Raw genomic sequence first — 25,932 nt, 5'->3', positions numbered from 1 at the left:
CTTGTACTGTTGTTTTTTTTTTTTTTTTTAATTTCCAGTGTTTTCTACTAAAGATTGTATACCACTTTAGAAAACATGAATTTATAAAAATACTTCAACAAATTTATGACACACTCAAAATGAGAGCACTGGTGTTTCACAAAGAGACGTTACTGAACTCGGCAGAGTTAAAAACGACAATTAGAGATGGCTATCCTGAGAAGTGGAGACCTCCATAACTGATGAGGTCGGGTCGAGAGGTTTGCTCCAGCGTCCCTTCTTGGGCAACAGTTGAAATGCAGTCGAGGGCCAAGGAGACCCGGGACACTTCCCATGTTCCTAAGTGAGACCCTTTCTTAAGTGAATATAAAAACCCCTTGGTAAACACGTGTGAAGAACACTACCTTTGTGTTCGGAGTGATGGTGAAATGCAAAGCCATGGCATCAAGAATTTTTTTTCCACTTGTGTGATCAAATTTTTAGTATGTAATTATAAATAAGCTTTACTCTTGCCTTTATTAGGGGTCGACTGCTTCCTAACAAATTACACCCAAAACTTAAAGCAAAGTTTATTATCTCATAGATATATGAGGAATCAATCCAGGAGTGGCTTTTTTAGATGCTCTGCTTCAGGGCGTCTCATGAGGCTGCAAGGATAAACGTTAAACTCATCCTGAGGCCCACTAGGGAGAAACTGCTTCCAAATCCACTTCTGTGGTTACTGGCAGGATTTAGTTCCTTGTGGGCTGTTGGCTGGAGCCTCCCGTAGTCCCTTGTCCTGTGGGCCTCTACTTAGGGAAGCTCCCAACCTGGCCAATGGCTCACTCCATCAGAGTGATATTGAAAAAGAGGCCTATCTTTTGATCACACAGTATCGGAAACAATAGCCATCACTTCTGTGGTATTCAACTCATTAAAATCTAGTCATTTGGTTCCACTTACACTCAAAGGGTGTACGCCAGAGGTGAGATCAGTGGGAGCCATCTGGGAGGCTGCCCATCACGTGCAAGATACATCTACCTCCTTCCCAGATCCCCCAGATATCATCACATTACAACATGAGCTAAAAGTCTAGAACCTCATTACTGAAGTCAAGTCAGGGTGGGTGAGGCTCCCGGGGTGTGATTCTTAGCTCCAGGAGCACAGGTCCTCTCCATCTGTAGACCCACAAAAACGAGTTATGTCTTGACATACAGTGATGGATCAGGCATAGGATAACCATCCTAAGACACTCCTGTTCACCAAGGAAGAACAGGGAAATGCAAAGGAATTTACACGCAGCCCACACTCAGACGGAGGGATTAGACCGGGGTCTACAAACCAGGAGGCGTCTCGAGGCTGCCCACCACTCTACCTGACTGACCCTAAAAATAAAGGACATGAAATTTTAGAGAAATATTTTATGAAGCTTGCAGTGTAGCTGATTTTTGGATATATATTGTATTGCTGTGAGTTTGTATTACAATTATTTTCTTTGACTTAGGATAAAAATTCTTTCAGATTTGTAAGAATTTTGGAGGAAATTGCTAAACCATTCTATCTCCCTCTATCATGACTATAGATATGACCACTGACTCTTAGGTTGTTTAATTTTTCCAAACTTTTCAGGATGTTTTCCTAAAATTTAATGTAACATGTTATAGCTCCATACTGACTATTCTAGCTATATTCTGTATTTCTTCTTCAATTTATCAATATATTTTGCTTTTCAAGTTATATTCCTTGATATGACATGTCTTTGAGTATGAGAATTGTTGTAGTTTCTTTTTGGCACTATTGACTGAAATAGAGAAATAGTTTTTCCACTTCTTTATGCTGTTTAAAATGAAAAAGTATGAAAGTGAAAGTTGCTCAGTCATGTATGACTCTTTGTGACCCCATGGACTATACAGTCCATGGAATTCTCCAAGCCAGAATACTGGAGGGGGTAGCCTTTCCCTTCTCTGGGGGATCTTCCCAACCCAGGGATCGAATCCAGGTTTCCCACATTGCAAGCAGATTCCTTATCAGCTGAGCCACAAGGGAAGCCCGAAAATACTGGGGTGGGTAGTTTATCTCTTCTCCAGGGGATCTACCCAACCCAGGAATCAAACCAGGGTCTCTTGCATTGCAGGCGGATTCTTTACCAACTGAGCTGTCAGGGAAGTTACTATATAAAGTCTATTTTTTTCTTGATTACACATTTCCTCAGAATAACAGAAATGAAGAACAATAATACAAACTAGCAATTGCAGGTAGAGCAGCTTCTACATCAATTACCCAATTACTGAATGATACAGTCTCAGATAAAGAACCTGGAAATTTTACTGAATGTGCAGTTTGAACACTTCTTTTGAATGAACAGTCTGTATCAGATGCTTTGTGATACTTCGGAATCTAGCTTTATACTTTAAAAATATGTAATTACTACTAAGTAAAAAATATCTATAAAAGTATATCCAAGCAAGAACATAGACTAGGATGTTTTAAAATTTCTGTATGCTCTTAGAATGACGTCAAAATAACGAGAACAGAAACTTATAACAATCTACAGCGGTACCTATGAACTCACTGACATAATTACCATATTTTCAACAATGCTTCATATTTTTATTATTCTATAGTATTTCTATTCAAGAATCAATTCTTTTTTCCTTAAATAAGTAAATCTATGATTTTATGAATCATCAATCTCAATATGGAGAACAGGCCTTTCAGAGAGAACATATAAACTCAATGCTTTTCTTTATTGACACGTCACTAGTTTTTCTTTTTGTAAGATAACATTACATCAGTTTGTATCTTCAATGACACATGAAAGATCCAAAATCAAACTGGCAGTCTCCACAGCCACCTGCAGGCCACTAAGCTTCGCGGTAAAGCAGTCCAAGGTCAGGGTGTCGGCCGAGCCTGTGGCTTCACGGGAAAGGCAGGTTTGCGGTGGGAAGGGATGACGAGCACTTCTTAGGAAGGACCAGCTGAGTTCTTCCTGGCTGCTGTAGAGTCCACAGCCACATCTGGAAGGCAAATCTGGCCAGTTCACAGCAGAAGGCAAATTGGCCTGAACCGACCAGAAGTGTCCGTATTTGCTATCGGTAAGAATTTCACCTCCGTCGTGCTCTAGAGAGCCAGCGAGAGATTCAAGTGCGCTGCAGAATGCTTCAGTGATCAGCTGGAGTTCTGTCTGAGAGCATCTCTCATCTCGAAGAACACTTTCTGGCTCATTACGGGTCTAGAGAGTAACAAAACCATTGAAGACATAGAACAGAGCAATTAGGATGACAAAAATGTTTCTGAAAAATACTTGATCAAACACTTAGTCATACAGTACTTGGCTGTTGGCACAAGGCTAATGGGCAGGGATGGGCCAGCTGGCCAGGCTAATCCATTAACCTGGTTGTTACAGTAAAAGCACCCACTGCTACTGCTAAGTCACTTCCACTGTGTCCGACTCTGTGAGATCCCATAGATGGCAGCCCACCAGGCTCCCCCATCCCTGGGATTCTCCAGGCAAGAACACTGGAGTGGGCTGCCATTTTCCTTCTCCACTACCAGTCATTTTATCAGAATGAATGACTCAGAATTAACCCCACCATCAATTTGTTCTGAAGGATTGCCAGTAGTGGTAGTACCTTTGTACAACACGAAGGACAAGGCATAAAAAGTGAATCACACGCTTCCATACACCCAGAAGGAAGCTCGTGAAGACTAATGAAGTCACAAACGAAGTACTTATTTATACTCAGTAAACATTTGAGATTTGTTTAAAATGCAAATACATGTGTTATAACTAAGACAAAAACCATCTAGGGACATGTATCATTTTCACCTTAATGTTTAAAAAATAAGTATTCTTCACTTTAATTAATGACAAGGTTATATAATTTTGAATTGCTTTTCTTCCACCGTTCTAAAAAGTTTATTCTAGAAATTTCATGAGAGAAAAAGTAACACATTAACAAACTCATCACTGAATGATCGTTAAAAATCTGTATCTTAATTACTCAAAAACAATGACCATTTTTTCCTTTTGCCCAGGAGACTGGAACCAGATATCATGTCTACTGCACATTCCCTCCCCACATTTTCAGTGCTATATTGTTTCCTCAAAAATCCTATTCACTGTCCTTCTCCAAAAGACTTTTTCCAGTCTACTCAGTTCCATTTGCAGACTATATTATTGTCTCTTCAGCATCAATAGATTGGCAATGGTTTTGTTTTTCATAATGTACATTCTGATAACTTTTCATGAAGAAGCTTTATATTCATACAGATTTTAAGTTATTTGGGGAAGCAAGTTATTTGGGCATGTCTGTGGAAAACATTCACACACTCACCAATCCCAGGCATCCCAGAGACTCTGCACTCCTGACTGATCAAAGAACCAACTGCAAGCACTTGGAAAACACATACCTTTTTGTAGCTACTTTCAAAGAAAGTAGGTCAGTGTTAATGAAATAATAAGAAATATGATGTGTGACATTTATCTACTATTAGGATATGGAGTCTCATAGATTAATAAAAACAATTCTATTTAATAGAATTAACATGTATCATAAATGAATACCATTTAAAATTATAACAGAATCTAATAATTAGATGCTTTAATAAATGAAACTTTTTCTGGAATATTCAGAAGGTACTGAAGTTTTTTTGTAGAATCTCAACACTTTCATCATGAATATCAATTATTACTGTATCTTAGCAGTAGAGATCTCTAGGACGACAACTCCCATCAACAGAATACTCATTCAGTACAAATGAACTTACTTAGAAAACAGAAACAGACTCACTGATTTTGAGAACGAGCTTACAGTTGCTGGTGGTAGTGGTGGGAAGGGATAGTTAGGGAGCTTGAGATGGACATATACACACTGCTATGTTTTAAATGGATAACCAACCAACAAGGACCTGCTGCGTAGCACACTGAACTCTGATAAATGTTATGTGGCAGCCTGGACGGGAAGGGGGTTTGGTGGGGAGAATAGATACGTGAATATGTATGGCTGAGTCCCTTTGCTGTTCCCCTGAAATTACATCAACGTTGTTTGTTAATTGGCTATACCCCAATACAAAATTAAAAAGTTAAAAAGAAAAGAAACTAGAAAAAACCCCAGAATGCTCATTTCAACAGGCAGTATATTTAGACAGTCCTCAAAGAATGTGATCATCTGCTAAAAGGCTGGATTAATAATCATTGTGATAAAGATATGAGCTTATATTTTCAAGTATTATTTTCCTCAAGTGTTTTTAAATACAATATTGATTTCAAGACTACTGAGAAATTAAGCATTAAAGGCTCCAGAGTATTATTATCTTATTATCTCATAAAATGCATATTGCTGAGAATTCAGATAATTTAGGAGGGACTATCTAACCTACCTTGTGTCTGATATATGCCACCAGATGAGTTTCAGTACAGCCACCTCCCAACAAAACATACGGGTCCTTGATTGTTAACTGCAAAGCATGCAGTGCTGTTTGACACGTGAGCTAAAAAAGAAACAATCACCAGAATCTGACGTTGACATCATAAACACGAGGAAATAGAGCCATGTTTTCAAGGCAACTTAGACAGTGGACACAAGGAGCCTGATTTTAATTGCAAAAGAACAAAACTAGTGTCACCATGGTTGTCATGTGATGAATACATTTTGGAATAATAAAAATTAGAAACGAAAGACTACTTTAGCCAGATGTTTGTTTTCATGGACTGGATTAATATTCTCCTTCATATACATTTAGCTCTTCAAATTGAGATTCACAAACACAACTGGATCAGCAGAGTGCTAATATTTCTAACAAAAATACCTGCATCTAAATAAATTAGCTGTATAAATGCTATATAGAATTTATTTCAAGCTGCTATGGAAATGATCCAATCCAGCAGCAATAAAAACACACAGACCTTGAATATTTACCAGGCTAGAGCCTTGAGTATCCATTCTGCCAGTCTGTGACAGTACCATTGGGCATCACTTTCACTGTATAAAAACTGCATGTGTTATTGCTGTTTGTGAACATCTCTGTTAAGAAGTGGATGATGGGTATAACTGGGGAACCTATTTCTAAGTGAGTTATTCATACACATTAGCATCAAGTACACAATTCAAATTAATTTCTTAAGAAAATTTCCCATCAAGGACTTTTACATTGCTTGTAGATTACTAGAAATAATAAGAGGCAACATATGTCAAGTTTCTATATCACAGGAAAATAAATCAGCTTACTTATAACTGTAATTCTCACATTTTGGTTGTTTTTGCTTTCTACACCACCTAGGAAAGTTGTGAAAAAAGCACAGCTGACTGATGTGAAAAAAATTATAGTACCTATCTGATTCTTTAATCCCTGCCCCAGTCCCTAGATAAGGAATTCAACATTTATTACCTACCTTCAGCTCATCCCAGGCTGTGTCATTTCTGTTGCAGAGAAGCAGGCTACAGATAGTTGTTTTGTTAGGAATAAGATGAAAAAAATGTTTGCAGCCAAACTTTGCAATGCACAAATCTTTTACACTTCCATAACTACTGGGGGAGATTGAGCCCAAGGAACCAATAGGCCATGTTCCTATTTTTTAAAAAAGTTTAGAAAACACAAAATAGATGAATAAACATGGAGCTTACAATCATTTAAAATTACAATATCCATTCCTAGCAAATATAAAAGTCCCAAAAGCACAGCATTTAAAATATGAAATATAGGATAAAGAAATAATAAGATGCATCTTCTTAAACTATAAATAGTATTCTATTATTCAAATGATGTGCAAATAAAGCAGCGGTTCTTTTGATTTATAGACTTCTTTGAACATTTGTTAGAAGCAATTCTGCACTCTCCAGAAAAAGGCATGCACAATTTTGCATACCTTTTCAGGAAGTCCAGGAACCTTGGAAGCCCATTCAGGGATCAGAGACCCCAAATTAACAACCACACTAATCTGAAATAAGGATGAAATTAGGAGACAGGATATTTTTAAAAGGTGTTATTATTTTTACCTTAAAACTCACAAACTAAGCTATGCAGAGGGCTGTATCACTGAATTCCTTTGGGGCTCCATTTAGTGAACATACAGGATTTTTTTTCTTTGCCAAACAATTGTTTGTATGTAAACAACTACCTAAAGCATGTCAAAATAAAGTATGTGAACTTATTATTTCATTTTGTTATTCTTTATATTTTGCCCTCCCTCCTGCATAGGTAAAATAATAAAATTTTACAAAACACAAATTAATAAAAAAATGAATGAAGGAGAAGTTAGGATGACTTGAAGGTTTCTAAAATCTCTAAATGTAATTAAGTTATATAAGAAATGGCAACAAACTTTTAAGAAGTAACAATGGTTTAAAGTCTTAAGATTAAAACTATAATTCAGCAATGCACCTCCTTGGGCCAGTTTCCTCTCAAACAAATGGAATTAAAACAATAATGTCTAAATATTCTTGCAGCTCATGAACAATTTCACTTCTTTGAATATCCTTTCTTCTTTACTTCTGAAGTCTCAAAGAACAAGGAATACTTGAGGGATCTAAAATTTAAGAAAAAGAAACAAACCCTACATCTTGTACAACTTCAATGGTGGAACCAACAGAAAATTTGTAAGGCAAGGCTCAGCTTTCCTGCTGCCCAGCCTCTGATGTGGAGCAAATCACTGAACTCTTCTTGGTGGGCTTCCCCATAGGACAGTAAAGTGGGGGTGATCATGTCCATTTCACAAATCAAACCAAAAGTTAAAAATGTTTTGTAAGCCATGACAAGCCTCATACCCACCAGTCTACCAAGCACAATAACCCCATTACTCATCCTAAATTATCCAAAAAGAGGAATTAGGTTTGAAGCAGGAGGGAGAGGTAATTTCAACCTAGATAAAATGGATTAGGCCCAAACATACTTCATCTATTGTTTAATGGAGCCACAGGGGCCTGATAAAGAGTTTTTCTCCCCGCTTTCTCTTTTGTCTCAAAAAAGTTTCTGTCCCCAAGATCCAGGACTATAATTCTGGCTTTATGTAAAAGTGTTGGTTGCTCAGTCGTGTCCAAGTCTTTGCAACCCCATGGACTATAGCCTGTCAGGCTCCTCTGTCCATGGAATTCTCCAGGCAAGAATACTGGAGTTGGTAGCCATTCCCGACTCCAAGGAACCTTTCCTACCCAGGGATCAAACCCGAAATTATGTGGGGGAACAGAGCACAGCATGTCTATAAAAGAAGTTCACACTCTCCCCAATCCCAGGCACCCACTGGTAGTGCTGCAGTCTCTCGATGACACTCCTAAGCAACCAACCAATCAGCAGCAAATACTTGGAGAACGCTTAACTTTTTGTATCCATTTGCAAGTGAAATAGGTCAGCTCATGTTGTACAACACTCTAGTTATCAGTGGGATAAAAATCAGTTGTGGGCTGGTGTGGAAACCAAATGCCCACTTACACTATTTCTATGGAAAAATTCTTCAGTTTAAAAACTGACATCATAGTATTTAATACTCAATATTCATAACTTGAAATCACCTGCTCATGAAAAGCCAGTAAATACTTAGGGATGTGGGTCTGACCCACAACATCACTAATGAGTTCCAAAGAGTGATTGCCATTATTTCTTAACAATTTCCACTCTGATGATCGTCTGACAATAGTCCAGATATACTAGGGATTCGATACTGGCACTCACACTTCTTCTCTGATGACTTATAAAAATAGTCAACTTTAACAGTTTTACCAAAATTTATTAAACTCTTAAGTCCAACCACTTATAAATTGAAATTTATCCAAATGAAATGATTCTGATAGGTTATCAATGCAGTTAAGAGATAAAGACAAGTGGCTCAAATCAGGAACTCTCTAACTTGTCATTTCTCTTGGTCTCTATTAGGTGACTACCAACCTGTTTCCAATTTGCCAGGTTTGTAAAATACAGTGAAATTCTTGCCTGTTATAATTTTATATGTTAGTAAATGTATTATTGTTAATTCAACAAACATTTTAGAACCCCTACTATGGACCAAGCTTGTTTTAAACACTAAAAGTAAAAGGCAACCCCAGCTCTCAAGGAGCCTAGCTGGAAATATCTGGGATATTTAATCATGTGCTAGCTTTAAACAAACATACACCCTAATAATACACACACATACCCTAATTAGAAACCACTATTTAGGCAGAAGTACAGTTGATTGTTGGAGTTAGATAACACAAAGTGACTTAAGAGCTTTGTAAAACTCAAGTAGAAGAAATCTGTTTAGATTATGAGACTTTATATGACTGTAAGAATGTTAGCTTTCTCGATAATCTGTTGAATGTTTGGGGGTTAATAGCTGTAAATTATGGCAGACTCTGCAGTACATTTGGGGCTGGAAAATACCTACAGAATAGTCATCATCACTCAATTTTTAGTAAGTGAACAATACAGGATCTTTTTCAGAAACCACCTTTGCTGCCAGAAATGATACACACACACACTGTGAGGTTGGCAGCTTTTCAAATTGTTCAATATGTTAACACAACACACACCAAGAATATCTTTGCTCAAGGGAAGTGTGATTTATTAACTATAAAGGGCAAAAACTGAGAGTGCTTTTTACCTGTCACTTTACTCAGGGGTTCCATCAGAGACACGCCAATTCTGTCTACAGCAATAACATGATGAGTTCTGAGAAACTGTTTCAAAGATGGGTGTATAACTTTTTGACACAAGACAAGATCTACATGGTCACTAACTAGTTGTTTTCCTAGGTTAAACAACTGGTCCAGAGCTGCATTTTCAAGAGAAACTCCGTAACTGACCAACAGTGTTCCTTCTCCAGTATCAGAAAGGTCTCCGGATAAAGACACACAAAAGAGGGCCACCTTGAAGGAATCTGTTTTTTTGATAGGTAGTATCTTCATCAATTGAACTTCTGATACTTCAATAAGTATTCCAGGTAACACAGCAGAATCTATAACCCTTTGCCCTTTTAAAGGAACAATTATACTCTTTCCTAAAATGATGTGCTCTTGGGCGTTCTCTGGAATTGTAAGCAGAAAGGCTCTCAGAATCAGAGTACTGATATGGTCAACTTCCTTTGCGATGAGCATGCAGGCAGGTTTACTTGTTAATATGCTGCGTACCAAACTCAGGAGGATCTGGGTGCTACTAAAGTCAACTGGGATTCGGCAAGCACAGCCCTCAGATTTCAAGTAACTGGTGCAGAGGCTCAAAAGATGCTTATTTAAGTTAATAACCGTGGTGGGTGCCAAGCCTAGTCTCTGAACATTTTCGACAAGGTTGCAGCAAAGAATGGCTGTGAATAAGCCGCCATCGCTGAAGCAGGCCACGTGATTCCGCACGGCGGCCGTCAGGACCTTTAACACGGGGTGGCTGACGGGCAGGCCGGCGAGGAGGGCAGCCGACTGGGACGTGGTGACCACGGAGCCGCCCCGGCCGTTGTGCAGCTGCTTCAGCCTGCCCGCTGGGCCGTAGCACGACATGACGAGGCCCTTCAAGGCTGCCAGGCTGGCTCTGGCACGCTCGCCCGTCAGGGGGTCACTTCTGCAGATAGAGGGCTTTTTAGCTTCTAAACGAGACATGTTACTGCAAGGTAATTTGTGAAGAAAGTTTTTATTTTGTTAACCAGAGTTTTCTATTCATTGTATTGTCGTGGGTTTTAACATTTAACAAGATTATCTTTTAGGAATCAAGAGTTAGGATTTACAGCATTGTGGCTCTAAAATTAAATACTGAGCTCCATGCTTATGAAGCGAATCGGCACATAAGGATCGATATAATGACATTTTAGTAATTCCAAATATTTATTTTACTTCATTATTCAAATTCTTTTGTTTGCCTTCAGGCTGAGACTTTACAGACTGTTTTGCAGCCCTCTGTATAAAATACGTTCCAAGATGGACACCTATGAAGGAAACCACAGCTACAAGAAGCCAGTTCTTTCTGATCCAACTGCTATTTTTCATCTCTTCTTTCTAGCTCAAGCTCTGACTCAGAGCTGCTTCTTTCTACAAGAAATAAAAATAAAAAATATTTTAGAGAAGTAACCCCAAAACATTTTATAATTGAAGCTTAGTAATTAATTTTAATGCTCTGCTCCTTCTTTAGAAAAAGGAACCACCCACAGGTACAAATCTCCAGAAAATGAGAAACTTAAGACTAAAAACATCCATTTCTTTATTCTTCAATGAATCTCTACAAGGAAAAGTACTGGTATTTTAATAATTCTGGAATGCACAACAAAGTCAGGAAGCTTATAGTACACAGTTTTTTAATATGATATGGTTCTAGAAAATGGTGTGTGTATATATGTGTATATATATATAGTAAAACTCATAGAATCTGGTCTCGAGGTCTCAAATGTTTTTATTCTCTTGCATCAAGATCTAGTGATATTTTTTTCTCTAACTTTGGTTTGCTTGGAAACCTTAGGTCTGAATATAAGTGCATTTGTATCAAATCCTATTTGTAAATAATTATGAAAATGAGATAACCGTCAGGATTCCTAATATAGACACGATCTAATGTACACTATCTAGTCTACATCTAGCTGGACAAATGTGTACAACACATTTACCAAAGAAAAAACCATGTTTAAAATATCTGGCTAAAGTCAGAGCAATCCTATGTAGTTTTACCCTATCAGTTAATGATACTCAGTGTTGATATCTTACAACTAATCCACTCCCAAACTACAGCTATGACAATAAATACAAAAGCCGGGGAATGTGCTGGATGACAAGGAGAAAGACAGGACTGGATTGGCAATCTGGCCTCAAAGAGGGTAAATAATGTACAATGCTGCCGTTTACCAGTTGTGCCCGCACTTGTACTAGTTTCCTTAATGAGGCTGGAAGAAGGGAGCCAGAGGCGTAAACTTCTGATACTATAATAATGTGTGGAGATCTGTTGAGGTTTGGTGCTTTGAAGGTAAAGGTTCAACCAATTAGCGGTTATTTTCATGAATATACTAACCCTGCTAACCACGTGGACCGTGTTTAGCATAAATAAAACTAACTGAACTACTCAGACTACAGTCCTGCCCAGAGTAGACTATGGCAGAGTACTATACAGACCAGGAAGGTGATCTGAAGACATGCAAAGATGTGAAGAGAACAAAGGAATGTTATGCAAAGTGTTATTTTGGTTATCACACCTCCCAATTTAGTTACAGGGCTGTAACCATGGCAACTGGGCCCAAATAAAGCGAAAGCAAGGATGGCCAGCTTTCTCACTGCAATGATAAAGCTATAGTTGTGTCTTTTTACAGCACAAGGAAAAAAAGTTTCTGTTCATCTCATATGAGAAAGAGCCAAATAACTTAAATATTATTTCAAAGCTTATTTTAGATTCAGCAAAATCTGTGAAATACATTTAAATGCAAGCTTAGTGAAGTGACTTCCATATGTAAATTTGCATATTACAACACCCACACAAACCACAGAAACCACAAATCTTAACAGACTGTGACCAATAAAGTGATTTACCTGGTTACTTTTCAATACATAATAGTGACATGCGACTTTTCAAAAGGGGCTAAATTGGCCCCTCTCACATCTTGTGGTAGTTGGACCAGTAACCACATCTTTTGGCTAGTATCTTTATGAGAAAGGAAGAAAGTGTTGGTGACCGCCAAATCATTTTCAGGATGTCAAAACTGCTGACTCATGGTCCTATGTCTTTCTCTAGACAACATAACATTCAACTGAGAAAATGGGGGACATAAAACACAGGGCTGGCTTATAGAATAGGTTTGGAAGTGCCAATTCAGTTATTTCTTTCTTCCTAACAATGTGACTTATTATTCCTAAAGTTAACATCACATGAATGGCCCTGACTATTCCTGGATGCACTGGCCTGGCAGATGGTCTTTTTGCAGTGATGGATAACAATTAAATATTAATAATACTAAAACTTCCATGACTGTATTCTCAATTCAGAGCTATAAAATATGATCTAAAGAAATATAAACAGGTAAAATTTTTTCCTAAAAGGAAGCAGGGTTCTTTGGAGAAATGGCTGAGGCAAGAAAGAAATGAGACAAGCTAGGGACTTTTCCTGTCAAAAAGTAATAGTTATTAAAAAATGACACAGGAAACAACTGACAAAGGATTAATCTACAAAATATACAGCAGCCCATGCAGCTCAACGCCAGAAAAACAAACAACCCAATCAAAAGGTGGGCAGAAGACCTAAACAGACATTTCTCCAAAGAGGACATAAAGATGGCCGACAAACAATGAAAAGATGAGCAACACTGCTCATCGCTAGAGAAATGCAAATCAAAGCTGTAAAGGGTGTCACCTCACACTGGTCAGAATGGCCATCACGAAAAAGTCTACAAACAACAAATGCTGGAGAGGATGTGGAGCAAAGGGAACCCTCTTGCACTGTTGGTGGGAATGTAAATTGATAGAGCAACTATGGAGACCAGTATGGAGATGTCTTAAAAAACTAGGAATAGAACTACCATGTGACCCAACAACCCCACTACTGAGAAAATTGTAACTGGAAGAGATATGTGTACCCCATGTCCGTTGCAGCACTTTTTACAACAGCTAGGACGTGGAAGCAACTTAGATGTCCATTGACAGATGAATGGATAAAGAACTTATAGTACATATATACAATGGAATATTACTCAGCTATAAAACATTAACACATTTGAGTTAGTCTTAATGAGGTGGGTGAACCTAGAGCCTGTTGAACTGAGTGAAGTTAGCTGGAAAGAGAAAGACAAATATTGTACATTAACGCATGTGTAGGGAATCTAGAAAGATGGTATTAATGAACCTATTTGCAGCACAGCAATGGAGAGGGACACATAGAGAACAGACACTGGACACAGCGGGGGAAGAAGAGGGTGCAACAAACTGAGAGAAGAACATGGAGACATATACATCACCATATATAAAACAGATAGCCAGGGGGAATTTGGAGGGAATCTAAGATGGGACAATTTAAGCATTAAAAAGAATATTGATGATAATGACTGTGATAATTCAAATTTATGCCAACTTCTGAATTCATCAAGAGCAAAAACTCTCATTGCTACTAGAGCATTAACTTGTTATTATAAAAACTGATGAAGGGAAACAAGGGCTTCCCTGGTGGCTCAGTGGTAAAGAATCAGCCTGCAGTGCAGGAGATGCAGGTTTGATCTTTGTGTTGGGAAGATCCCCTGGAGAAGGAAATGGCAACCCACTCCAGTATTCTTGCATGGAAAATTCCATGGTCAGAGGAGCCTAGTGGGCAACAGCTCATGGGGGGTTGCAAAGAGTTAGACATGACTTAGCTGCTAAACAACAACAAAGGAAAACAAAGCCTATATTTTGCTTTTCCTATATAAATGCATTTTGAGGGGGTAAATCAAACTCACCTGAAACTTGCAAGCCTGCTACTTCCCTGGGAGGTGGTTCTTCTTAGGACTTGTAAGTGCCAGACTGTCTGGTTCAGAGAGGTTGTCCTTACTAGGAATTTGGAAAACAGGGCTGCTTTTGATCCTGTGCCACCCCAAATGTATGAACCCAATCAGAGGTACCATAACAACCAGAACTTTGTAGTCTTTCCAGAAGTTCTGAAAGCCCATAGTACTTCAGCATCAGTGTACCTAAGAAAAGGTTGACAGTTAAAAACAAAATTAAAAAAAAAAAAAATCCCTCTAAAATTACACCTCTAAAGCACAAGCAAAATACTGCCCTCTAATAAAAGCTACCTGTTAAAAAGTTTCTAAGTACAATACATTGCAATGTTATTTAACAAAAAGAGGTAAGTTGCAGACTTACAGGGATAGCAGGAGATCAGGCTTGGAAACATACAGGACAACACTTAAAGTTTAGTCAGCAATTATGAAGGAGCAACATCACCTGCTGGGAAAGCTGCTGGAAACTTTGGGAACACTCATGCATCAATGTTATTGTCTTTATATAATTAATTTCTCTGACCCACAACAAGTTAAATCTATTTAGTCACAATTTTAACAGAAGAACCAAATGGCAATCCTTAAATATGCAGTGAGAATTCAGATTCTGCATTCTGATAGGATGTGAGTGATGATCTTTCCACTGAAATGTTGTCAAGCATTGGTCCCAATTGTAGCAGAAGACTTTTGGCTTGAACTCTGTGAATGCCATCTCCACATTTCTGTGCTGAGCCTCTGCATTTAGAGTGTTTACCCTTATCACTAACTATATCCTGTAAGGGTTATTTCTGCTTTACTGACTATGCCAAAGCCTTTGACTGTGTAGATCACAACAAACTGTGGAAAATTCTTAAAGAGATGGGAATACCAGACCACCTGACCTGCCTCTTGAGAAACCTATATGCAGGTCAGGAAGCAACAGTTAAGAACTGGACATGGAACAGCTGACTGGCTCCAAATCGGGAAAGGAGTACCTCAAGGCTGTTTATTGTTACCCTGCTTATTTAATTTACATGCAGAGTACATCATGAGAAACGCTGGGCTGGATGAAGCACAAGCTGGAATCAAAATTGCCAGGAGAAATATGAATAATCTCAGATATGCAGATGATACCACCCTTATGGCAGTTAGTGAAGAAGAACTAAAGAGCCTCTTGATGAAAGTAAAAGAGGAGAGTGAAAAAGTTGGCTTAAAGCTCAATATTCAGAAAACAAAGATCATAGTATCTGGTCGCATCACTTCATGGCAAATAGATGGGGAAACAGTGGAAACAGTGGTTGACTTTTTTTGGGGGGCTCCAACATCTCTGTAGATGGTGACTGCAGCCATAAAATTAAAAGACGCTTACTCCTTAGAAAAGTTATGACCGAACTAGACAGCATATTAAAAAGCAGAGACATTACTTTGCCAAAAAAGGTCCGTTTAGTCAAAGCTATGGTTTTTCCAGTAGTCATGTATGGACGTGAGAGCTGGACTATAAAGAAAGCTGAGTGCTGAAGAATTGATGCTTTTGAACTGTGGTGTTGGAGAAGACTCTTGAGAGTCCCTTGGACTGCAAGGAGATCAAACCAGTCAATCGTAAAGGAAATCAGTCCTGAATATTCATTGGAAGGACTGATGTTGAAGCTGAAACTCCAATACTTCGGCCACCTGATGCGAAGAACTGACTCACTGGAAAAGACCCTGGGAAAGATTGAAAGCAGGAGAAGGGGACGACAGAGGATGAGATGGTTGGATGGCATCACCAACTCACTGGACATGAGTCTGAGTAAACTCTGGGAGTTGGTGATGGACAGGGAGGCCTGGCGTGCTGCAGTCCATGGGGTCACAAAGAGTCAGACACGGCTGAGTGACTGAACTGAACTGCTAAGGGTTATTGTCAACAAAGTTTACTTGAAGAAACTAGGGCTAGGAACTTGTCTGCAGTTTCAAAGCTCCATAGTATTAAGAACAGTTTTTTTGCTCTGTCTGTTCTGGAAAGCATGAAATGTGGCCCAGGAGGTCTGTTTCTGATGATCTCTTGGGTTTGGGGTTGTAAGTCTAGATGACCTCTAAAGACTTCTTACACTTTTTTACTCAAGGGAGCTCACTAGGCTTTAGTGATGAGCTTATACACTCATAATGCTCTGAATGGACCCGCTCTCCAAGCTCCCTTCTGGGCAATGAAGGACAATAAGGACTGTTAAGAATTAGGTTCAGTGGCATATATGTGAGTTCCATTATGAAATCACTTATGGTAATTTTGTGTGAATGTGTTTAGAAAAATGTCTGAACATAATTTTTATTTATACCTTCCCTTTTAAGGCAAGATTAAAATATAGGACTAATGAGCTACATATCTGAACTGTGTTCTGTATGTACATATTAAAAATAAACAATGCTTAGAGTTATGCCTATGTACATATATTATTCCCAGCATTAGAAACGATTTCTCCTCGAAGTACAAATTCACATTTCATAAGGACTTTTTTGCTAACTTAAACAAATTGCTAAAGAAATCATGGCCTGCTTTGTAACTTCAAGTATTTTTAGCCCTCTCTCTTCCCTCAAGGGCTTTGGCATTCTATATGCTTTTTTGCAACCTTTAGGACCATGCCTTTTATTGACAAACTCATGTTCTAATCTTTGGAGAAAGTCAATCACAAATAACTGTATCATGATTACATTTCTTTGTGGAGCCCACTGTGCAAAAGCCTTTGGGGCATTTGAGATTTGAGGAACAATAAAACCTCTGAGGGAGGCCCTGGGTGATCAGGAATAATGAGGGAAGAGCTTGAAGACTTACTTCTGAGATGGAAGGAGGGACTTGAGGCTGTACCAAAGTCAATGGTCTGTGTTGACAGGTGGCATTTTTGTCCACAAAATACCTTCAATTAAAGGATCAGGATATACTGTCCTTTCACATCCAGTCTCAATACTTAAGGTGACTTTAAGCATCTCCAACTCTGTCCCTTTTGACATGAGCTTGTCAAGTCACAGCACTTTTCATAGACAGCACCTCTGCCCCTGTTTACTTCTCATGATCACTAACATATCATCATATTTGTCACTTTTTCGTGAGTTATGAACTTTTAGGAAAACAGCTTATAGAAAAGACTCATTAGGAACGGGGGTAGTAGTGGTTTAGTTGCTAAGTCATGTCTGACTCTTGCGACCCCATGAGCTGTAGCCCACTAGGCTCTCCTTCTCCATGTTTGGAATGAAAGAATAAAATAATAAAGCTGAGATGAATAACTCAATAACCAAACTTTAGAATAAATCCAGGTCCAAGCTGTAACAGCAATGTCTGGACTGTGGTACTATTCCCTCCATGCACAACAGATCACAGTATGGAATGTCATGTGCTAGGAGCCCTCGGATTAGGATCAACGTGGCTCCCTGTACTCAACGTCTCTTTGGGTCTTCCCTGGGTTAAGACAAGGGAGGTACTCCATTCTGTTTATATTGTGTTTAACAGGCGAGTATCCTTTTCCACTAGAATAAGATGCATTAAGGATCAGTGCATCTTTTTCTAGATTTAGGTTTAGTTCAGCCTTGCAATTAGTATCTATTTTGGCTGAAAACTCATTATTTGCCAAATGATCACTGAGGCCCAGCAACAGCACTTCCTGATATAATAATTTTAATATTTGCTCAACACCTACATGCAGCCATTTCCTCATATTCTCTGCGTCTCATATATTGATTTGGCTAATGGAGGTGAAAAAGCAGGTAACTGACTTCCAGTGATTATTCTGTCGTCCTTTGTGAGGCTTGGAAGATGATAAAGATCAGAATGACAGGGCATTTTACTTTACAAAGTACTTTTAGAGTCTTCACATTTAAATCCACATAAACACGCTGAGTATCACACCATCTCCAGCAAGTAAGATAGACTCACAATGGCACAGCAATCTTCACCTACTTCGTTTCTTTTACTTAGCGTCTTTCCAGCATTTTATATATACTGTCGCTTGTATAAATCACATACCAGGGCAGACACGTTAGACTTTACTAAATAAGGCTCCTTGCTAGTTGTAAGAAAAAGACAACAAAGTAGTTAGTGAAGTAATGTGTTCCTTATTTTTCTCGTATCTTCTTGTGGGGCTTTTGCTATGCTAAGTCACTTCAGTCGTGTCCAACTCTGTGCGACCCCATAGACGGCAGCCCACCAGGCTCCACCGTCCCTGGGATTCTCCAGGCAAGAACACTGGAGTGGGTTGCCATTTCCTTCTCCAATGCATGAAAGTGAAAAGTGAAAGTGAAGTCGCTCAGTCGTGTCCGACTCTTAGCGACCCCATTGATTGCAGCCTAACAGGCTCCTCCGTCCATGGGATTTTCCAAGCAAGAATACTGGAGTGGGGTGCCATTGCTTTCTCCGTGTGGGGCTTTTAAATACAATCAAATATACTAGGGGTATACAATTTGATTTAATCCATTTTTTTCTTCTAAAGTCTTTTTGTGGAATATTTTCAAAATGAAACTTAGTATCACTGCCCTTTTCTAAAAACTATAACACAGGCTTACTTTTTAAAGTTAGAAAATACAGTAATAAGAAAGCTAAAAAAATCTGTAATCTTTTTGGTTTTAACAAAAATATGACTGCAATATATACTCTCTCTTTGTAATCTCTTCTCCCTCCAATAATATAAATCTTCATTATGATTTTTAGTAGTTATATAGCTTTTATGGCGATATCCTAATTTAACAGATCACTGATTGATAGGAATCTGAGATTTTTTTCAGTTTTATTGCTAAACATGCTGAGTACTCTTGTAAATCCTCCAGAGTCCATGCTATAGCCTCTCTATGCTGCTTCTCAGGATAATCAAAGTCTTACTAGAATTCCTAACAATTAACTCATTTTTCAAATGAATTTAACAAGAAGGTTTTTAAAACTTTGACTTTTATAAAGGTTCACAGTGCTGAACAGCAGGGAGACAGGGAGTTCCAACTTGGGGATGGAAAACAAAGCTGGATACAGCTTTTCTTGAGATGGCCCTTCCCTCAAAACATTTGGCAAAGAGTTATTCCAAGTGGTGTGGAACTATTTTATGGACAGAAGAGATTCCTAAGTCTGAAGCAAGATTTTCTCAAGAATATGCTCAAAATGATCACATTTGCCAGGCAAAAACAGGCTGGCTTCTAAAATGAGTTAGTGCTTCTTCATTCACAGAGCGTTTCAAGTTTGCTTGGACTAAAGCAGTGACACAGACCACAGCAAGAAGACGTCTTCCCTCTCCTTACCCTCCTCCAGTCAACCTGCCACTGCCCGTATCTTTCCTGGGTCCTCTCTAAACACGCTCCTAAGAAAAGCAAATGAAAGCAGAAGGTGTAGGGCTCTTTTGCAAAGATGGAGGAAACTAAGAAAAAGGAAAAGAGATTAGTAAATTTTACATTAGTAAACAGAAAGTAGATATTTACAGTTTTATCCATTGAAATGCCTCTGTTAAGTATAGAAAATGTTTATACACCATTGACACAGATGCTTTCTTATATCCTTCTTTCCAAAACAAATACTTTGTATTATTCAAAAAGTTTCCTATTTTTTCTATTTGTTTCCATAGCAATTTTATGAGACCAGTTTATATATGAGGAAACAGTAAATGATTCTAAAATTATTGTCAGTTAATATGGCACACGTCTTGGAGTTTGGAGTCCTAAAGTCTAGGCTGGTATTCTTAATGGCAGTTTTCAAAAGTTGAGTATTAGTATCTCAGCTTTGGCAAGAGTCAATCAGAATTGCCAGTGCATAATGATGTGTGCCAAGAACATTCTGGGCACTGCTGAATAGCTGTGCGGGTCGCTGAGGTCAGGTTCCCCAGTGTATTACACCTGGCATGTCTTTATTCTCACAGTGGGATACATTAGAGGTTAACAGGTCTTGTGCCACTTGGTCCAAAATGAGAGGGCAAACAAGCCCATATCCTCTAAACACACACCCATGATCTAGTAATGGATGAGTGGAGCTAATTTTAGCCGCTATTTTTTTTTTTAAGCTCAGTTCTTAGTGCTGAATAAATAGTGAGAAATCAATGAGCAGAATGGAGAAAAACTGGTTACATCTCTGCCCCACTAAAATATCATAATCTTTTTGACTGCATAGAACTGATCAGTAACGTGAAGGGCAAAAAAAAGCACTTAATTCTAAACAACCTGGCCCTGGCTATCAGATTACTCTTTGTATGCACGCAGTTAAAACCACCGCGTTTCGCTATCCATTAGGCCTACAATAACCCGGATGCAAGCAATGCGGGGAAGGCTCTCATTCTGCCTATTGGGCTTGCGGGGCGCCATCTGCTGGCCTCTTGAACACAGTGTAAGGCAGATTCTTAACGTCTTCATCTGGCTCCGTTTAAATTTGAAAAAAAAAATAACGTTTAAAACATTTTTCAAAATTATTGAATGTAATTTAAACATGAAGAGAACACTAAATGGAAAGTTGAACAGTTAATTAACCCAGCTCTTGTGGCTGCGATATTTCATTAAATTTATTGGAATTGTATAATGCCTTTTCTTCTGGCGTGACGAATGTTGATTTTAAGTATCTGTGAATTCCTCATTCCTGAAATCTAATTACTGACCCTGAAAGTAGTTCTTTTTATCCTCAATTTTAATACAACAGTTCACATTTTGGCAATTTTGTGTACACGTTAGAAAGGACTGCATGGTGTCTTCAGGCCTATTGAACTGACTGGTATGCCAAACAGAACAATAATTTCTTTTTCTTTTCCCCCTTTTCTAACTACATCACCTAAAATAACAGCTTTGCTGAACTTTGTCTTGTCAAAACACAGACAACAAAAAAATTACTGTCAATCCTTGATTAACTGAGTGGACCATGTGTCTTAGTGGCTTAGTCCTGTCCCGACTATTTGTGACCCCACGGATAGTAGCCTGCCAGGGTCTTCTGTCCATGGAATTCTCCAGGCAAGAACAGTGGAGTGGGTTGCCATTCCCTTCTCCAGGGGATATTCCCCACCTGACCCAGGGATCAAACCCGAGTCTCCCTCACCGCAGGCAGATTCTTTACTGTCTGAGCCACCAGGCTTACGAAAAAATAATGGAACGCTTCATGAATTTGCCTATCATCCTTGCACAGGGGCCATGCTAATCTTCTCTGTATCGTTCCAATTTTAGTATATGTACTGCCGAACCTGAGCTCTAAGTTTCCTTTCTGCAAAATCTTTCCCCTACCTTGACCAGTAGGCAGTAACTGGTCAGAATCAGCTGACCAGCACAGCCTGGTCTGGAGCGGGTCAGAACCAGGCGCAGAGCATGGTAAAGGCATAAGCATTTTACGATCTCTGATATCCTCTACTCCATTACTGTGAATTCAGTGTCTTTATAAATAAGTAGTATACTGGAAGCATCACAAGTTTTATATGGGAGCTTTTAACTGTCCACAACCTAAAATTTGAACAGCAAGTGAATAAGTAGCAACTAACAAGGAAAAGACGATCAGCTTTCTGGCAGGCTGTGGCTTATCAGAAAAGTGTGGAAAGTCGTTATAAAACTTAGGGTTGTCTGAGAATCTTTCCAGTCCCTTTCACCATCTTTACACCTGCCATTTGACATGGAAGCTGGTGGGGAGTTACTGAAGACAGTGGAGTGGGCTCTTAGTGCTGCAGCAATGCCTTTATGTTCCCCTGGTCAGATGTGAATCTCAAAAGGGCTGGTTTCTGTCCTCACCATTTCTGAGATTTCTATTTTACTCTCTAACTTGGTTTCTTCAGATAACCTACTGGCCAGAGGACACTGTGGCTACTGGGTCTGAGCCCCTCTGCTTCCCGCTCCCATGTGGTAAAACTTCCGTCTCAGCTCCCATTTTCACGTCCTTCCTCACTGTCTCGGAGGAGGACCAGACACTTCTGGTCAGTCAGTCCCACCTGCCACTGTGTCTTCAGGGTCCCAACTCTATCACCCCCCCCCCCCCCCCAATTCTACTTTCTATCTCCCACTTGGAACTGGTCTTCCTCCTTGGCAAAACTGTTTTTCTCCACTGAAAAGGACCAAAAGCAAATTCCCTAAAGCCACTACCCTTTACTGGCCCTTCCTTCTAGGTACTAGACACTGATTCCTTTCAAATAACACATTTCTAGAGCCAATTCCCAGGAGAAGGCAATGGCACCCCACTCCAATACTCTTGCCTGGAAAATCTCATGGACAGAGGAGCCTGGTAGGCTGCAGTCCATGGGGTCGCTAAGAGTCAGACATGACTGAGCGACTTCACTTTCACTTTTCACTTTCATGCATTGGAGAAGGAAATGGCAACCCACTCCAATGTTCTTGCCTGGAGAATTCCAGGGACGGTGGAGCCTGGTGGCTGCCGTTTATGGGTCGCACAGAGTCGGACACGACTGAAGCGACTTAGCAGCAGCAAAGCTAATTCCCACTTCCATCTTCACACCCAAGTAATTTGCTTTTGTTCCACTCTCCATGGAAACCGCTTTGACTATAAAGATCACGAATCTCTCCCTATAATCTCTCTACAGCACTTTTCATGAGTTCTTGAAACTCTTTAAGTACCTGAGGCTAGTCTGATCCTTCTCGGTCTCCTTTAATGGTTCCTTGGTCTCCATTCACCTGTTCACCCTTCTCAAAGCTCTGTCCTTGGCTGTCTTCTCCCTCTGTTCATTTCCTGGGTGTCCTCATTCACAACCAAAGCTTCTACTTTAGCTTTGTGACTCCCATGCCTTCATTTCCAGCTTAGTCCCACATGTCCCATGCTGCTGTTCCCCACAAGTGTCTAAACTCATCTCATATAAAAATGAATCCTCTTTCCTTCCCAAATTGCTGTTTCTCCTCTACTTCCTGCCTTTTTTTTTTAAAATAAAGAAATTATCTACCTCACTGTTCAACTAGAAAATCTAAATACGGTGGATTCTGCTGTTTCTTAAACTCCCCATCAAGTCAGTCACCCAATTCTCCATTTGACCTGACATTTCTTTTGCACAATTTCTCCCTACCGCCATAGTCCAGACCCTCATTACCTCACTTGCTTCTAGTCCAATGGTTCTCAGTGTGGTTCCTTCGCCACTGGCAGTAGCATCACCTGGGAATTTATCAGAAATGTAAACTCTTGGGCTGCCCCGGAGCGACTGAATCAGAACTCTATACTGGGATTCAGTAATCTGTGTTTCAACAAATTCTTTAGGTAATTCTGAAGCTTAAATCTGAAAACCACTATTCCACTCTCTACCCTCTTAACACTGCTATCTTGGTGAAAACAACAACAGATACAGTTGTGTTGCTCAGAAGCCTTCAATGACATTTTTGACTAGAAGTGAAACCTACACTTCTTTGTACAGCACAAAAGATGGGATCTAGTTCCTGCCTACCAGTTTCCACAAGGTAAAGCACAATACATCGTCTTAGTAAGAATGCACTGTTGTGTAGTGATTAAGTGGACAAGCTGTGGAATCCTATTGCCTGGGCTTTGCATCTCTGCCTTATTACAGTACAGCTGGCTGTGACCCTGGATGATTCCTTAACCTCACAATGTACATCATCCATAAAATGAGAGTAACACTGACAGCCATATCACAAGGTTGTTGTGCAGTTATCACACACCTGGCACTCACGCTGGACTCTGTTACTAGATTTCAGGATGTTATAGAAAAGGTTGCTGCTAAGTCGCTTCAGTCATGTCCGACTCTGTGCGACCCCATAGACAGTAGCCCACCAGGCTCCCCCGTCCCTGGGATTCTCCAGGCAAGAACACTGGAGTGGGTTGCCATTTCCTTCTCCAATGCATCAAAGTGAAAAGTGAAAGTGAAGTCGCTCAGTCGTGTCTGACTCCTAGTGACCCCATGGACTGCAGCCTACCAGGCTCCTCCGCCCATGGGATTTTCCAGGCAAGAGTACTGGAGTGGGGTGCCACTGCCTTCTCCCATAGAAAAGGTTAACAGGCTCCAAAAGTGAGGGCCAGGAAAGTTCATCATGAAGGAAAGAAGGAAACTCAAGGACAAAGCAAAACAGCAAAGACAGGGTGATAAATTCATATTTGTTTCTCTGACAACAATTAATGAAGTTAATGGTGCTAAGTGATTAAATATGAGGGTTCCATATGAGGGTTCCATCATCCATAATGATGCTTTGAGTAATGATGGAAATCAAATTCTAACCTCCCCCACTAAGTATGATCTTAAGCAAAAGACTTATTTCTTGCCTCAATTTCATAGTCCATAACATGGTGCTATATAATGAGAATTCCTATATATTTACCTAGGACTTCCCTTGTGGCTCAGACGGTAAAGCATCCGCCTTCAATGAAGACCAGGGTTTGATCCCTGGGTCAGGAAGATCCTCTGGAGAAGGAAATGGCACCCCACTCCAGTACTCTTGCCTGGAAAATCCCATGGATGGAGGAGCGTGGTAGGCTACAGTCCATGGGGTCGCAAAGAGTTGTACACGACTAAGCGACTTCACTTGGTCTTGGTCTTACCTACGTAAATATTTGTTTATCCAATATCTGATATGTGAACATTCAATACAGGGCAGCAATTATTCTTATTGTATGTACAATATCTTCAATACAAATCAGATATAAAAACAGGCACTTCTGGAGACTCCTGTCTGATCCAAGCTCTGGGGAGTGTGCAGACAGATGTCAGTCCCAGGACTGACTGTGGGAAGAGTTGAAGTTATGCTGTCTTTCGGGAACAGTGGGTATCCAGTAACTGATCACTGCAGGGATATAGTCTTGATTCTTCCCTCCAACTTAGGACAACTCTCAGAGTTACTGTGAGACTTGGTAGATACTCTCCTTGGGACCATACTGCAGCTCAACTTTTTCTACCCACCATTCTACCTCTTTTCTTCCTTGGTAAGATCCAAAAAGTACTAATAAATGTCCTGGTCATAAATCTCCTTAGGTCTGCTTCCCAGGGAACCCCATCTAGGACAATCTGGAAACATCTTGTTCATTTATCAATGTACTTGTTGACTGTTGCCCCTCCCATTATTAAATATAAGGTCAATGTGATCAGGGCCATGCTCGTGTTGGCCACTTCTGTATCTGCTAACTAGGCAGTGTGACAAATATGAATATAAACTGCCGGTGTTAATGAATGCATCAATGAAACTGCGGGTAGAGCGAGCCTCTGAAACACCAACAGGATGTGAGCCTGCTCTGGAATGGGAGGAAGAAGCATATGACCTCAGGAGGCCTCCATCTCAGCAGGGTTTCCATGCCCAGAATGTCCAAAGCGCCAAGTCCTGCTTCTGCCGTCCGAGCTAGTACTGCCACACGCTGCGGAGTGCTCCCGTCAGAGGGCGGCTCTCCAGGCAGACACAGGTCTCAGGGCCAGGGCATTCGGCGCCTTCCCTCGGGCGCCTTTTCGGTCTACGTTTCGGTGCGGCCGCGCGGATCCGAGGGAGGAGAGTGCACACCCGGCGCTGTGCGCACACCTTCGGAGCACCCCCGCTCCTCCGCGTTCCTCCCGGCAGCAAGCGCCCAGCGCCGAGGCTGCAGGTTAAACGCAGTCTCTAAGGAGCCGGCCCCCCAGCCCCGCCCCCGGTCTCCTTCAGTGACCTTTCCGAGCGAGGACGAGGCAGCGAGGAGCCCCGGCCCCCCTGCAGCCGGGCAGAGAGTC

General features: G+C 40.1%; 1 protein-coding gene across 2 annotated transcripts; it reads right to left on the bottom strand.

Annotated features, from left to right (window-relative positions):
* Nucleotides 1-2,155: 2,155 nt before the first annotated feature.
* Nucleotides 2,156-24,014, bottom strand: MKKS (McKusick-Kaufman syndrome). Of its 2 annotated transcripts, none has more exons than XM_010834218.1 (6): nt 23,329-24,014; nt 14,315-14,545; nt 9,533-10,943; nt 6,353-6,528; nt 5,341-5,451; nt 2,156-3,190 (listed from the first exon to the last, which is right to left on the bottom strand). In XM_010834218.1, the coding sequence occupies exons 3-6, from the start codon at nt 10,515-10,517 to the stop codon at nt 2,750-2,752; spliced, it is 1,713 nt and encodes a 570-aa protein (XP_010832520.1). In that variant the 5' UTR covers nt 10,518-10,943; nt 14,315-14,545; nt 23,329-24,014; the 3' UTR covers nt 2,156-2,749. The 2 variants fall into 2 exon arrangements, with proteins under 2 accessions (XP_010832520.1, XP_010832519.1); XM_010834217.1 differs by lacking the exon at nt 23,329-24,014 and adding an exon at nt 19,583-21,274.
* Between the last annotated feature and the right edge of the window lie 1,918 nt (nt 24,015-25,932).

The sequence above is a fragment of the Bison bison genome, unplaced genomic scaffold, assembly GCF_000754665.1.
Source record: "Bison bison bison isolate TAMUID 2011002044 unplaced genomic scaffold, Bison_UMD1.0 scf7180017864030, whole genome shotgun sequence".
NCBI classification, from domain to species: domain Eukaryota; kingdom Metazoa; phylum Chordata; class Mammalia; order Artiodactyla; family Bovidae; genus Bison; species Bison bison.
Note: the sequence above shows the minus strand (reverse complement) of the source record. Positions and strands in the feature narration are given on the sequence as shown.